The following is a 13,013-nucleotide window of genomic DNA, read 5'->3' as shown; positions in this document are numbered from 1 at the left end:
AGGTGGAATTTGGATGGAGCCTGTTTGCGGATACGCAGCAGTAGAATTCCTCGGGGCCCGGGTTGGACTCGATGCCAGCACGGGTCAGGAGGATACGGAGCAACCCTGCTGCTAGGCGTTGCTCCAATGACGACAAACCTAATCTAAAACTTACTGATCCAAACAGGGTTAGATCGCCGAAATAACAGCCCTTGGCCGGATAAAATCCGGGTCAATTCCGGTATCGCAGAACCGGCTGTTGTGGGAATTGGGTGGTTGCTTATAGATGTCTGATATGGTCTTTTGCCGAATTCTTGAGGTCCTGGTCGGTTTGTATAGTTTATAGCGTTCGTTCTTAAACTAACATCTACCTCCATTGGCTGAGGAGGTTTCGGTGGTGTTGGGTGCGGTGATTTTTGTTGTTGTTGGTTGAATAAATTGTTATTTTGAAAACGGTTGTAAAGATTGAAATTTTGATTTGGTTTTGGAATGTGAGCTAGTTCGGGATGGAATTTATTTTGGAGGAATTTTTGGTTTGTTGTTTGACTATATTGTGCTTGGAAATATTTTAATTGAACGAATTGTTGTTGTCGAGAGGGTGGTGGTAAATTGTATTTTTGGTTATTGGCATTATTGTGCTCTGAAACTCTGATTTTCGAGTTTCAAACAAAGATGTAGGCTTCGGGAAGACTTTTTAGTTCTCTAATTCTAAGAAGTCTAGAGAGATCTCCTGAGAGTCCTCTAATAAAGGTATCTAGTGCTTTAGCACGATAGTTTTCTGTCAGTAGATGTACTGCTTCTTCTCCTACCTCCATGCATCCTATTTTGTTAAGAATTAAGGATAGATGCGAATATACTTTTTGGTAGAATTCGTTGATGGATAATCTACCTTGTACAAGACAGGTCATTTGGTATTCCAATGTACCTATGTCTCGTTTGTCAGCATAGTGGGTTGTTAGGCAACGAGATATTGCCGTCGAGTATAGAGGTGTGTTGTACGATTCTAGGGCTATGTCTGCTTTCCCTATTATATTGTTTCTAATAACATTCAGTATACCAAAATATCGGGCGTTCTCTACGGTGTACGTTTTACGCTTTTTTTCCAGGAACTGAATTCTGAAGCATTCCCTGAAAACTCTCTTAATGAACGTACCACGTCGGGAATTTTGTCAATTTCACTCATGTCATTTCTAAATCGTTCATCTATTGTCTGGTTTGTAACGCTTTGATTTGGATTACTGTTTAAAAATTATTGAATTATTTTCTGTCCGTCTGTCTGAAGGATTTGAGTTAAAATGTTCTTTATTAAATGATTTAATTCGGTCGATACTTGGGAAGCAGGGTTAGGAGTGGTTGTTGAATGGGTGTAGGGTTATTGCTTAGCAATGTGGGTCTAATTATGTTATGTAGGTTAGTCATTTTGAATTAAGTTATAATACTATAGATAATATTATGGACTGTACAAGTCTTTGTTTATGAGTATATATTTTTTCTTTATTTATTTGTTAATAATCTCTGGAGGGTCCCGTTTATGGTGAATCGCAGAGTTATTTTTTTGTTATACATGTTTCTTTTCCAATATTATAGACTGTACAAGTCTTTGTTTTTAAAAGCAGAATTAACTTGTTTTAAATATTTCTCAAACAATTTTTTTTTGTTTCCTTTTTTTTTAAGAATTTTTATATTTCAGAATTTCTTTTTCAGAAAATTTAAATTAATTTCGTTTAAAAATTTCGCGAATATAGTTTTTCTGTTTTCCTAAAAAATTTTCATATATTTTTGAACACTTAATTTCTTTTGTTTCTTAACAGTTAATAATATATTTAATATTTTATATATTCTTAATTATTATTTTTTAATAACTTAACTTATGTTTTACATTAAAATCAACTTCCGCTTCATGGCCGGTGACCGTGCCGCTTTCCTCTTTCCTTCCGGTACCAAGGTGCACTCTTTCAGTCCTTGATGCCACTCTTCTTGTGGGAAGAAGTCCGCTCAGCTGCTTCTTTTTCGTACTACATATGGTCCTTTTAATTTGTGCGTGATTTTTAACCACTCCCGGTTTTTCCGATATGTTTTTGCGTGAGTTTTTAGACACGTATGATTTCGCATTACTTATGGTACACTTTTCCGTTATGTGTCTTATTTTTTTAAGTTATCCTTTAAAACATTGCTCGGGTTTCTAGACATGTATGGTTTTGCACTACTTATGGTACACTTTTCCGTTATGCGTCTTATTTTTTTAAGCTATCTACTTAAAACATTTCTCGGGCGCCAGTTATTGTTTTCTATTTATTTGCCAGAAAAAAAAAATATTTTTTGGCGAGCATAGATCCTTTATTCATTGGTATAAGATTTTACACTAAAACGTAATTCTACTCTTACTTAACATTAAACTTTACTTCTAAAGCAACGCTGCAGCTGTTGCTTATGGGAAACGGTTGACATACCGTTCCCACAGGTAACAGGTGTTTGGTCAGCACTTTTCGATTTCGCGTGCAATATGGCCTTCAGGTGAAGAGTTATATTGCACTTTATGTTTAATTTGAGAATTTCGTGTTATTAGGAGGGAAAGCTTTTTTGGTGCTAACTTGTACATCGAAAACGTAACGAATCACGTAACATAAACAATGAGTAACATACATATTCACATACACACATACACATATATTTAGTTAGTTAAGATAGTTTTAAAAATTGTATATAAAGCCGTCAAAAATTAAATAAAAGCGAGAATGAAATATTTCTCAGCTCAATGAAGGTATTTTCTGTCCCCCACCACCGGTAAAACATTTAAGAATCTTCATTGAGTTTATTCACGGCTTGATAGTTGGTTTGTATAAAAGTAATTTAGATTTAGTCATCAGCAAAAGTGACACTGATACTGTCTAACGGTAAGTCCATTATGTAAAGATTATACAAGAGTGAACCTAAAATACTTCCCTGTGGTATGCCTGCTTCAATATCTTTTAGTTGGGAGAATTCATTCCCTTGTTTTACACGGAAAAATCTTGAGGTTATATACGGATCTAGGAGCGCACAATGCACTGGAATACATAATTTTAGTTTTTCCATAAGGCCTCCGTGCCATACCTTGCCGAACACCCGCTCAGCATCAAGAAATACCGCTGAGGACACTTTTCCCCCTTCTCCCAGAATTTTTCGATTTAGCATGTATTGTATGAATTGGTTCTGTTGTTGAATGGTAGTTTCTGAAGCCGAACTGATGTGATGGGTGAATGGATGAACAGTAGATTGAATCATGGTGCTCTCTTAACTTTAACAGTTTTAATTTGATTTACTGAAACGCAATTTCTCTACTCTCATTTGGACGAAAACTGTCAAGTGTGTTGCGAATACATTTGCTTAATTACAATCACTTCAAGCCCATGTGTTACTGTTAATTCTTACTAGCACAACGTGACATGTTAGACGTTTAAGTATTTGGTACTTTTTCAGAGCGAGTAATCATCTCTTTCCTCAACCGATAGTTGAGATACATATTTGTGTATTGACTCATTATGTCACATAAAATGTGTGATTTCTCGTTTTTATTAAGGTTGCTTTTGTCATATAGAGTAATTTCTATAGAGTAATTTGACTATAATTTTCCGCTTTATCTCCGGAGTTCTATCCCAAGCAGCTTGTTGAATTTCTTTTGTAAATCTGTCAACTTCTATATCGAAACTTTCAATTATTATGATTTGTGGATAGTTTATTTTAGTCTGAAGTATTTGTGCATTTTTTAATACTACAGAAGGTATCCTTGTAAAAAGGTTGATTGGTACTTTTTCCTCTAAATTTAGTGCACAAAGCTTTTCTCTGTAATTTGTATAATTAAGTCTTTCTATAACTAAACCTTTCAGTATTTCCCATATGTTGGGGTTTGTGATGGGAACATGTTTTCCTTGTTGATATAAGAAAATTTTAATAGTTGTTGTGCTGAATTCATTATCAAAGTTTAGGTTGTCCTCTTAGTGGTTAATATTCTTGAATTTTACCGTTAATTGTTCTAGTGCTTATTTCTGCTAATAAGAGGCATGTACAATGTTTGAAAAATTTGGCGATGAAAATTATAAACTAATTTTACTAATTAATAATACTTAATTTCGGTGTGAATTATTTCGTTAATTGTTTTTGGTCTATCAGTAAGCTTAAATTTAATTCGAATTGGATTACGATAGAATTTGCTACCGCTGCAAATGTCGCAGTTGTTTATGATCGTATGACATTATGGCTATTTGTTTTTACGTTTGGGTTGTATGATATGGATTTCAGTTTTTCATAATGTCCGACAATTCCTAACGACTGCTTTCTTTCTTGTGGATAAGGATTTTATTATTATTTATTTTTTGTCAATTCATTTTCTGTGTTTTTTGCAAATATGCTTCTATTGATTCATTTCGTTTGATAGAACCTGATTTTGTGAATTTTCTTTAATGCTTTCCTTAACTTCACCTTGATTTATTTCGTCTGATTCTACTTAAGAAATAAACAACTTTATTTATTTGTTTCTTCACAGTACTTTGTGCTTCCTGAATGCTATACATTTTTTTGGTGTTGATTGGATACTGACTCGGTTTTGTTTTTTATATCCTAAACAGGTTAAGTTTGGTACGAAGCTAGTAACAACGTCGGAGGCCCTTAAAGTATATATAAAAAATGATCATCGTGACGAGCTGAGTTGATTTAGCCATGTCAGTCTGTCCGTCTGCCTATGTATATGGAAAATAGTTCCCCTGTTTATGAGATACCGTTTTGAAATTGGAACTATGGAAAACTTTTTTACTTCGCATGCTGCTCATCAACGCTGTACCATTGATATCGGACCACTATAGAATATAGCTGCCTTACAAACTAAACGATCAAAATTAAGTTCTTGTAAAGAAGATTATATGTATGTATGTATGTTTATGTGTAGGAATTAAAGAAACGAGATTATGTAGCGTGAGAATATTGACTTTTTGGCATACTGGAGAAGGCTTTATTTTTACTAAAAAATATAATAATTAAATAAAATATACAGTTAAAAATTTATAAATAAAAGTAGTTACCCCTGGCTTTTTTTAGAAATATGTAATTCATATGAAAAAATGAATTTTTAGAGTAAATTTTAAATAAATAAGAAAATAAAATATAATAAAAACATGTCTTCTGTGAAATATCTCCAGAGAGTCAACTATCGGTATAATTGTACTTTAATTATCAGACCGCTCAACCAGAGATTCAGTATCATTGATTTTCTTAAGGCCGAGTTGATAAAACTACCCAAAACTCTTATGAATATGTGCTCGGTCATCTCTTTCAGACTTAAATGGTTAATGAGTTACAATGTGTGTGCATTAGTTTTCTTAGAAATTATTTGAATTCGGTTAGCCGCACCTTTGTTCAATCTGGCGGTTACAGTTTTTAACTGTCAACTGTAACATGAGAGTTGTACATCTTGTTATCTCAGGAGAATTTTCATGATCACACGTTCCCTTTTCATACGCTTACCTTATACTGGAAGCTGCTGAGAAATTCATTTACATAAATACTGGCAATAACTTCTTCCTCTTCGAAATGTGGTAAAAAGGAAATTTCGTTGAAAATAACACAAGTATTTAAGAGTTTGGTAATATTTTGAAGAAACAATGTAACTCACTTACTGCAATTGGCATCGTAATTCGTTTACTCCAAGCGCTCAGCTCGCTCAGCAATATTTTAGCACGAACAGCCTTTCTGCAAAGTATTTAGACGAAATATATCATTAGAATCCCATATAGATGGCGCAAGTTTTATTGAACTCACCACATTTTCAGATAGTACTAACCTTCAAAAGACAGCTGTTGAAATTTCATGACATTCTATTCATTAGTTTGCTAGTTATTGTGGTAAGAGTAACGCTACATTTGTTATTTTAAAAACAATGGATGATAAAAAGTTTCGCGTTTTAATTTTACACTGCTTCTTGATGGGGAAAAAATACCGTTCAAGCGAAGCAATGGCTTGAAAAGTGTTATGGGGACTCCGCATCATCAGAAATCACAATAAAACGTTGGTTTGCTGACTTCAATCGTGGTCGTAGAGACACCAATGCTGCAAAACACAGTGGGCGTCCAAATGAGGCTGAAAAAAAATTGTTTCATCAAGACAACGCACCGTGTCAGAAGGCAATCATAACAACGACAAAAATGCATGAATTGCATTTTTAATTACTGCAGTATCCACCTTATTATCCAGATTTAGCTCCTAGGGACTATTGGTTTTTCGAAGACCTCAAAAAAGTGTTCGCCGGTAAGAAATTTCGCTCGAATGAAGAGGTTATCACTGAAACTGAGGACTATTTTAAGGCAAAAGGCAAATTGTTCTACAAAAGTGGTATTGAAATGTTAGAGCGGCGCAGGAATGATTGTGTTGCTCTTGATGAAGATTTTATTGATGACTAAAACTAATTTTCAAACCGTGTTTTCTTTGTTAGGCCCGGGAATTTTCAGCCCATGAGTTATGTAAAATTGATATATTAAAGGCTTTTTTCTTTCGCAAACGTTTATATTATATTTTTGCGTTTCCTGCTATCTTGCACGAATCCCTCTAAAATTTTTAAACGAGGTGTGTTCAAAGGAAAATGTAAATTTTGATTTTTTGCTGGCTGTGTGCATTTGATTATCGACATTTTTTTTTGTTATAATCGGTGAGTCCAATTTGTCTCAAAAAAGTGTTTATAAGTGCTGCAAGTGCGTGCCATTCAGAATGGCTTCGAGGATTGGATAAGTGTTGGCACAAATGTATTTATCCGAGGAGATTACTTTAAAAAAAAGGCTAAATTGAACTTTTCCTTTGAACAAACACTTGTTTAGTTGCTTGTCATAGCTGAAAGCACTCATATAGCATTATCTGCAAAGGTATATGGTTGTTCCTATAAGGTTCTTAATACACTAGCTATAAGTTATAACATTACCGTCTCATCAAATGCAGTAATATGTTTATAATATCTTTATTCCATTAGGGGAATTCGAATTTGACTCGCCATACTGGGATGAAATAAGCGAATCAGCTAAGAACTTTATTCAAAACTTAATGTGTGTAAACGTGGATAAACGGTATACCTGTAAACAAGCACTGGCACATCCTTGGTAAGTAAAATAGTTAACATGTACTTAGGAATTTTAGATCATTGTAAAAGTATAGGGCTACAAGTAACAAAATAATTATATGTCTGTCAATATTTATACACCGCTGATTGAAATACTGAGATTTGTATAAAAGGAATTGTAAAAAATTAACTTTTTGGGGGAAACATTTTTTAAATGGAAAATATTAAAAAACTTCCAGGAATTTTCAAAACATAAGTATATTGCATATTTTGTGCTTTTTATCAACAGCTTTGAAGCTGCAATGAAGTCGCGTTACCAACATTTTTCATAGAAATTTATCATATCGGAATCACAATAATAGTTCACTTCTATACTCACCATTTTTTTAAAATAATAATTGAGAAAACTCTATCCAATGGCAAGTAGAATTAAAAAGTTGTGATAAATATCTCCGATTTGTGATAAATAATCTATAAATTCAACGGATTAATTCAATAAATAAATTTTCGATCCAACCTAGGTAGATTTAACATATACAGGTTGGTTGAAAAGTTTCAGTATTCAATATAATCTTCATAAAACTTCAATACACTAATACTAATAATCCTCTAATAATTTTATGCCATCGGTATAATAACTCTCCGGAAGCTCTGCAAAATACCCGTCTACGGCTGTAATAGCTTCTTCATTTGTCGAAAAACGCTTTCCACGAAATAATTGTTTCTGGTTTCTGAAAAGGTAGTAGTCCCTGGGAGCCAAATCCGGTGTATACGGTAAATGCACAAGCAATTCGTTGAATTTTGTCATTTTTAAAACACCTTTGTAAGCAGGTGCATTGCTTTGAAAAAAAATTTATTTTTTTGTGCTGCAAATCAGGTATTTTCTCACGAAGTTTTTCATCCAGTTGATCCAAAAGGCTGCAATTATATTCAGAGTTGATTGTTTTACTTTTCTGCAGATAATCAATGAACGAAATTCTTTTTTCATCCCAAAAAACTGATGCCATATCTTCTTTACTGATCGTTGTGACTTCACGTGCTTTGGAGTTAAACAACCAGGTTTAGTCCACTGTAAACATTCTCGTTTCAATTTAGGATTATTGTGATGGATCCAAGTATTATTATTATTCTGCCTAAAACTCTCCAAATTATGCTAAGAAATTTGTTTTCGATCCAGTTGAATTTTTAACGTGTTCGGCACTAACTTTCCAAACAGCTTTTTCATATGTAATTCTCCATGTAAAATATGAAGTACTCGTTCGTCGGAGATGCCTATGGTGTTAGCAATTTCACACTTAGTCAAACTTGGATCTTCACTAGCAATATTATGAATTAGCTGAATGATTTCTGGTGTTTGCGGTTTGTGGTCGTCCTTCGCGTGGATCATCTTCAAGCCTAGTGCGACCTCGTTTAAATCCACCAGCCCAAAATTTAACGGTGATGACTCCTTATACACTTCTAACATTTGTTCATAAATTTCCTTTGCTTTTAAACCTTTCAAAACAAAGAATCTAATCACTGTGGGATATCCAATTTTTGCCATATTAAAGAAATTCTCTGACACGTCAACTTCAAATGGCTTGTAAACAATGAATTAATTGACAGAATGACTTGTAACTTTGCATGTGTTCTCACGACAGATGTACCAACTTGAGATAAAAAAATTGGAGCTAGTAGTGCTTGAAGATTTTTATACTCTCTTAACATGTACTTGTGACTGATGTCTCTTAATTATGCAGTAAGTACATGTGGCAATGTTATTTAAAATCGAATAGTTTATAAGTTAATATCATAACCTAAAATTAGATGGTTGGAAATACAAGTACATCCAGAACAAAACGAAACTACGCCATTCTGTTCCGTTTGATATGCAATAAAATCTAATATTTATTTCGATTATTTAAAGGTATTCGAAATAACCGTTGGTTCACAAAACTATTAAAATCTAACCAACTTGCTTCAAATGTGGCTCAATTAAAAATAAGTTATAAAGTTTGCAAGTAAGCTTAATTAGCCCGATTGGCAGAAATATAGTAAAAATGAAAAACATTTTTAGTTTTATAGCTATGTTTTTGATAATTTTGAGATTAATTCGATATATTTTATGGTATAATTCAAACAATTTGTTTGATCGGTATCAAAAACACCAATGCTAAATTGAAATGTGTAAATATTTTACATGTGACACTCTCGCTCTTATCTCTTATAAAAATATATAAAAAAATGTATGTATATATCTGTATGCATGAACATTTTCTAACCATAGCTTTTATTGTTGTTTATTGCAAGGATTTCTGGTAACGCAGCGAGCAATAAAAATATTCATGGTACAGTGTCCGAGCAACTTAAAAAGAACTTCGCGAAATCTCGTTGGAAAGTAAGTAGATTTTGGTGAAATTTTACGACTGCATTTTCTATTTCCTCATACTAATTTCAGCAAGCCTATTATGCAGCAACCGTTATTCGCCAAATGCAACGGATGGCACTGAGCAGTAATAGTGGAGGTAGTAGTAGTAAGAGCAATATATTACCAACGGATGTAGTATGTAGCAGCAACGTTGTGACGTCAGAAGCGGCTGAAAGAATTATCAGCAGTAATACTGAGGAGGCAATTTGTATAAGTAATGTGAACTCAAGTATCAACGTAAACTGTTCTCTACATGAGCTCTCAACTGATTACAATGTATCTACTGTCAATGAACGCAAAGATAACCAACCATTGGAAAGTAATAGTTGTAAATGTAATTCTACTGCTTGTGTAAATGGCAGTGAAACAAACATGTAAACCTTTCCGAAATAAAAGGAAAAATACAATCACTTATAACAGGCTTAAAGTCTTATAAAGATAACAATTTCTAGAATTTTTTTTTAACTTCCTTTTGAATAAGTCTGTATTTAGTTCAAGTCTGATCACAAACGCCCCGAAACTTCCATGTAATAACTTAAATAAGAAACGATATAATTTTCTTTAATCATACATGATACATTAGAAAATAAAATTTGAAAATATAGTTAATGAACTAATAACTGTCAGTTTTATTAAAAAGCTGCAAAAAAATCTAAAATTCTATGCGCAATAAAAGAGCTGTACATACTAGTAGATCCGATTACGCGTTGCTGTGGTTATGGTATACAATTAATACTGTTATAATCTATTCAATACAGTGAAAACATTATTTACGAATAGAGGCGAAAACAATATTGTCAGTATAAGAATCCAAGAGAATGTACTTGAGCTTCAATTGTGAAAATAATTGATACAAATAGTTGTCAATGAAATAAATAAATAATTTTCCATTTGGCATTTTTCACAAAATTGTAATTATATTATTGTAATTTTAATTTTTTTTTTGAATACGTGCTTACTTTAAGAAATATATTTTTTATTTATCAAACTGGGCGCAGTGTGCTAACTTTCTAATAATGCAGTATTTTAGGATTTTTATACTCTTGCAACATGTTGCTACAGACTAGAATAGGTTTGTTCACCTGTTTGTATCACTCAAAAATAATCCAGTTAGATATAAAGTTATATTTATATATATTTTTGGAATTGAATTCCGAGTGACTGTCTGTTTGTACGTCCGTCCGATATCTTATTGAAACTTTGTATACGTGTTCGTTGACAAAAAAAGTGAGGACGAATTCGTAGATCCACGTTATCAGACCACAGCCATGCCCACAACACGTCATTAGCCAAAAAACTATAAAATGCCATAACTAAGCATTAAATTAAGATATAAACGTGGAGTTTTGGTACAGGGGATTGCAAAAGCAAGGAGCACCCTATGATGGGTTTAATGTACAGATCACCTAAACCATTAAAGCTACAATAACTAAATGCGCCAGAGACATAAATCTTACAACCGGGATAGTAAACGAGGGCTCTAGACGAGTCGGTATCAAAATTGGACAATGCGCGAGTCACCGACCAACCAAATTTGGTACATCGGATTATTTTGGCGCTCCCATGTCTAAGTGCGAAATCGGATAAAAACCACGCCTACATCCCATATAACGCGACTTTAAGTTCCATTGGATTTCTTCAATTTCCAGTGTACAAAACAACAATTATTTAATATATCCGGATAAAACTTTGCATGAATGGTGCCTTTGAGGTGTGCCACCTTATGACGGAAAATTGTTCAAATCGGACCAAAACGATTCAAGTCCACAGATACCGTGAGATATATAATTGAAATTAGGAGGGTAAGGAGATAATAGTAAGTCTGTATGTCAAAAATGGAATAAATCGGGTCAATATTTCCTTTAGCCCCCATATACCTAATAGAAAGATTTTCAAATTTCCGACCTTATACCCCATACATATATCAATATTATGTGTGAGTTATCTTAATTGAATTGAGTGAGCGTATTTTTTTTCTTTACGGTCCATCTCTGCGCCTGGATTAAATCGGGTTAATACTTACCCTAGCCTCCATATAACTACAATAATATCAGGATTTTCAAACATCCGGTTTACTTTACTTTTTATGTATTGTTGATGGTATGTGAGGTACCTTAATAAAACTCGGAGAGTATCTGATCCTATTAACAATTTGTAGTAATGATAGAAATAGATAAAATCGGGTCAATACTATACCTATATCCCAAATAGCTAATAAAAAATTTTCAAACTTCCGGTTGGCCTTATGCCCATATATCGGTCAATATGTACGATATTTTAGCAAAATTAACTGAACGTATAAAATTGGATATAGTTTATTTAATGCTGAAAATATGTGAATATTAATATTAATAATTATATTGTGCAACATATAATAATTTCCGTTATTCTAACAATTCTTATAATAATGATTTATCGCTGAACATGAATGGAGTTGGTCTAGATCTTAGTCTTAAAGGAGTATTCTGGTTTAGAAGCCCGAATTTCAGGCTCTTTTTCGGACCTGTAAAAAAAAACAAGAAATATTTTGACCATACATTTTTTTATATGTTTTTTATTGATAGATAGAGAAGAATTAATTATAATATAAAAACAAAAATTTCAAAAAATTCCAGGCCGGCAAATTGGGGACTGATAAAAAAAGGGCGTGTCCTTGTGTGCAGTATATCAGGATTCCCAGTAACCCGAAATGAAAATTGTTGAGTGATCCTTTAAGAAGAAGGACGTAGTTATAGCACTACAAGAGGATTTCGGAAAAAAACTTTTTTTCACAAAATGGCGACTGTTAGAAAAATATGTTTCGTTACTTCCCTGTTTTTTGAGTTTATTCCAAAATTCCATAAATCCTCTCGTAGTGCGATAGTATAATGTATAAAGAAGCTCTGTATAAAATTTCTAGTAAATCGATTTAGGTGAACTTGAGATATCATGCACAATGTTTCTAAAAAAGTAGTTAAGAGCAAAACGGCTTTAAAGCTCGCGCCGAGCTGCTAGTCGATTTTGTTGGCGCATCACAAAATGAGCTGTAATTCCGAAAATAATTTAAATTTCTTTTTAGGGACATATTCTTAAAGGATTATGCTACAATAAAATCCAAAAAAAAAAAAAATTTAAATTTCTAAACCAGAATACCCCCTTAGTCTCATATCTTAATATTATTAATTCAGATCTTCTGGTTGACATTTTGCACATCAACTCGATATATTAAATTCAGCCTCTTGGGTTAAGTTTTTTGTCAGATATATCTCACATGAGGATGAGTTTAATATAATTTTTGCTGAGGCAAAGTAAAATACAACAATAAAACTAATATAATATAATATAACTCAATAAATAAATTTGATTCTTATTCATTCACGATTTCGTCGGATTATGAGTGTTGAACTTTTTCGCAATATTTTTTAATATAACGTTTTGTCAACACCTGAAGGGGTTTCCCTGGCTTTGATCCTTGCAAGTTGCAAGAGTATGAAATGTTCGGTTACACCCGAACATAGCCCTTCGTTACTTGTTATAAATATATAAATACAGATTATAAAAACTTATAAACTA

The 13,013-nt window shown here is 33.0% G+C and overlaps 1 protein-coding gene and 1 long non-coding RNA gene across 9 annotated transcripts in view; one reads left to right on the top strand and one right to left on the bottom strand.

Moving 5' to 3' along the window:
- The window catches only part of CaMKI (Calcium/calmodulin-dependent protein kinase I), a 407,212-nt gene extending 396,842 nt beyond the window's left edge, over positions 1 to 10,370 (top strand). For all 7 annotated transcript variants that reach the window (XM_070112309.1, XM_070112308.1, XM_070112305.1 and 4 more), the window contains 3 exons: positions 6,968 to 7,094; positions 9,344 to 9,431; positions 9,492 to 10,370. In XM_070112309.1, the coding sequence (XP_069968410.1) occupies positions 6,968 to 7,094; positions 9,344 to 9,431; positions 9,492 to 9,839 (563 nt within the window). In that variant the 3' untranslated portion in view covers positions 9,840 to 10,370. The remainder of the gene's footprint in view (positions 1 to 6,967; positions 7,095 to 9,343; positions 9,432 to 9,491) is intronic.
- Positions 1,785 to 13,013, bottom strand: part of LOC118680790 (uncharacterized) — a 35,086-nt gene continuing 23,857 nt past the window's right edge. Inside the window, exons 2-4 of one of the 2 annotated variants that reach the window (XR_004976381.2) lie at positions 5,792 to 6,087; positions 5,624 to 5,700; positions 1,785 to 5,534 (exon numbers count right to left, since the gene is read on the bottom strand). This is a non-coding gene — a long non-coding RNA (uncharacterized lncRNA). Of the gene's footprint in view, positions 5,701 to 5,791; positions 6,088 to 13,013 lie in introns of both variants that reach the window. The other variant, XR_004976380.2, reaches the window with a different exon arrangement.

The sequence above is a fragment of the Bactrocera oleae genome, chromosome X (genome assembly GCF_042242935.1).
Source record: "Bactrocera oleae isolate idBacOlea1 chromosome X, idBacOlea1, whole genome shotgun sequence".
NCBI classification, from domain to species: domain Eukaryota; kingdom Metazoa; phylum Arthropoda; class Insecta; order Diptera; family Tephritidae; genus Bactrocera; species Bactrocera oleae.
This window is presented reverse-complemented; position numbering and strand designations above follow the sequence as displayed.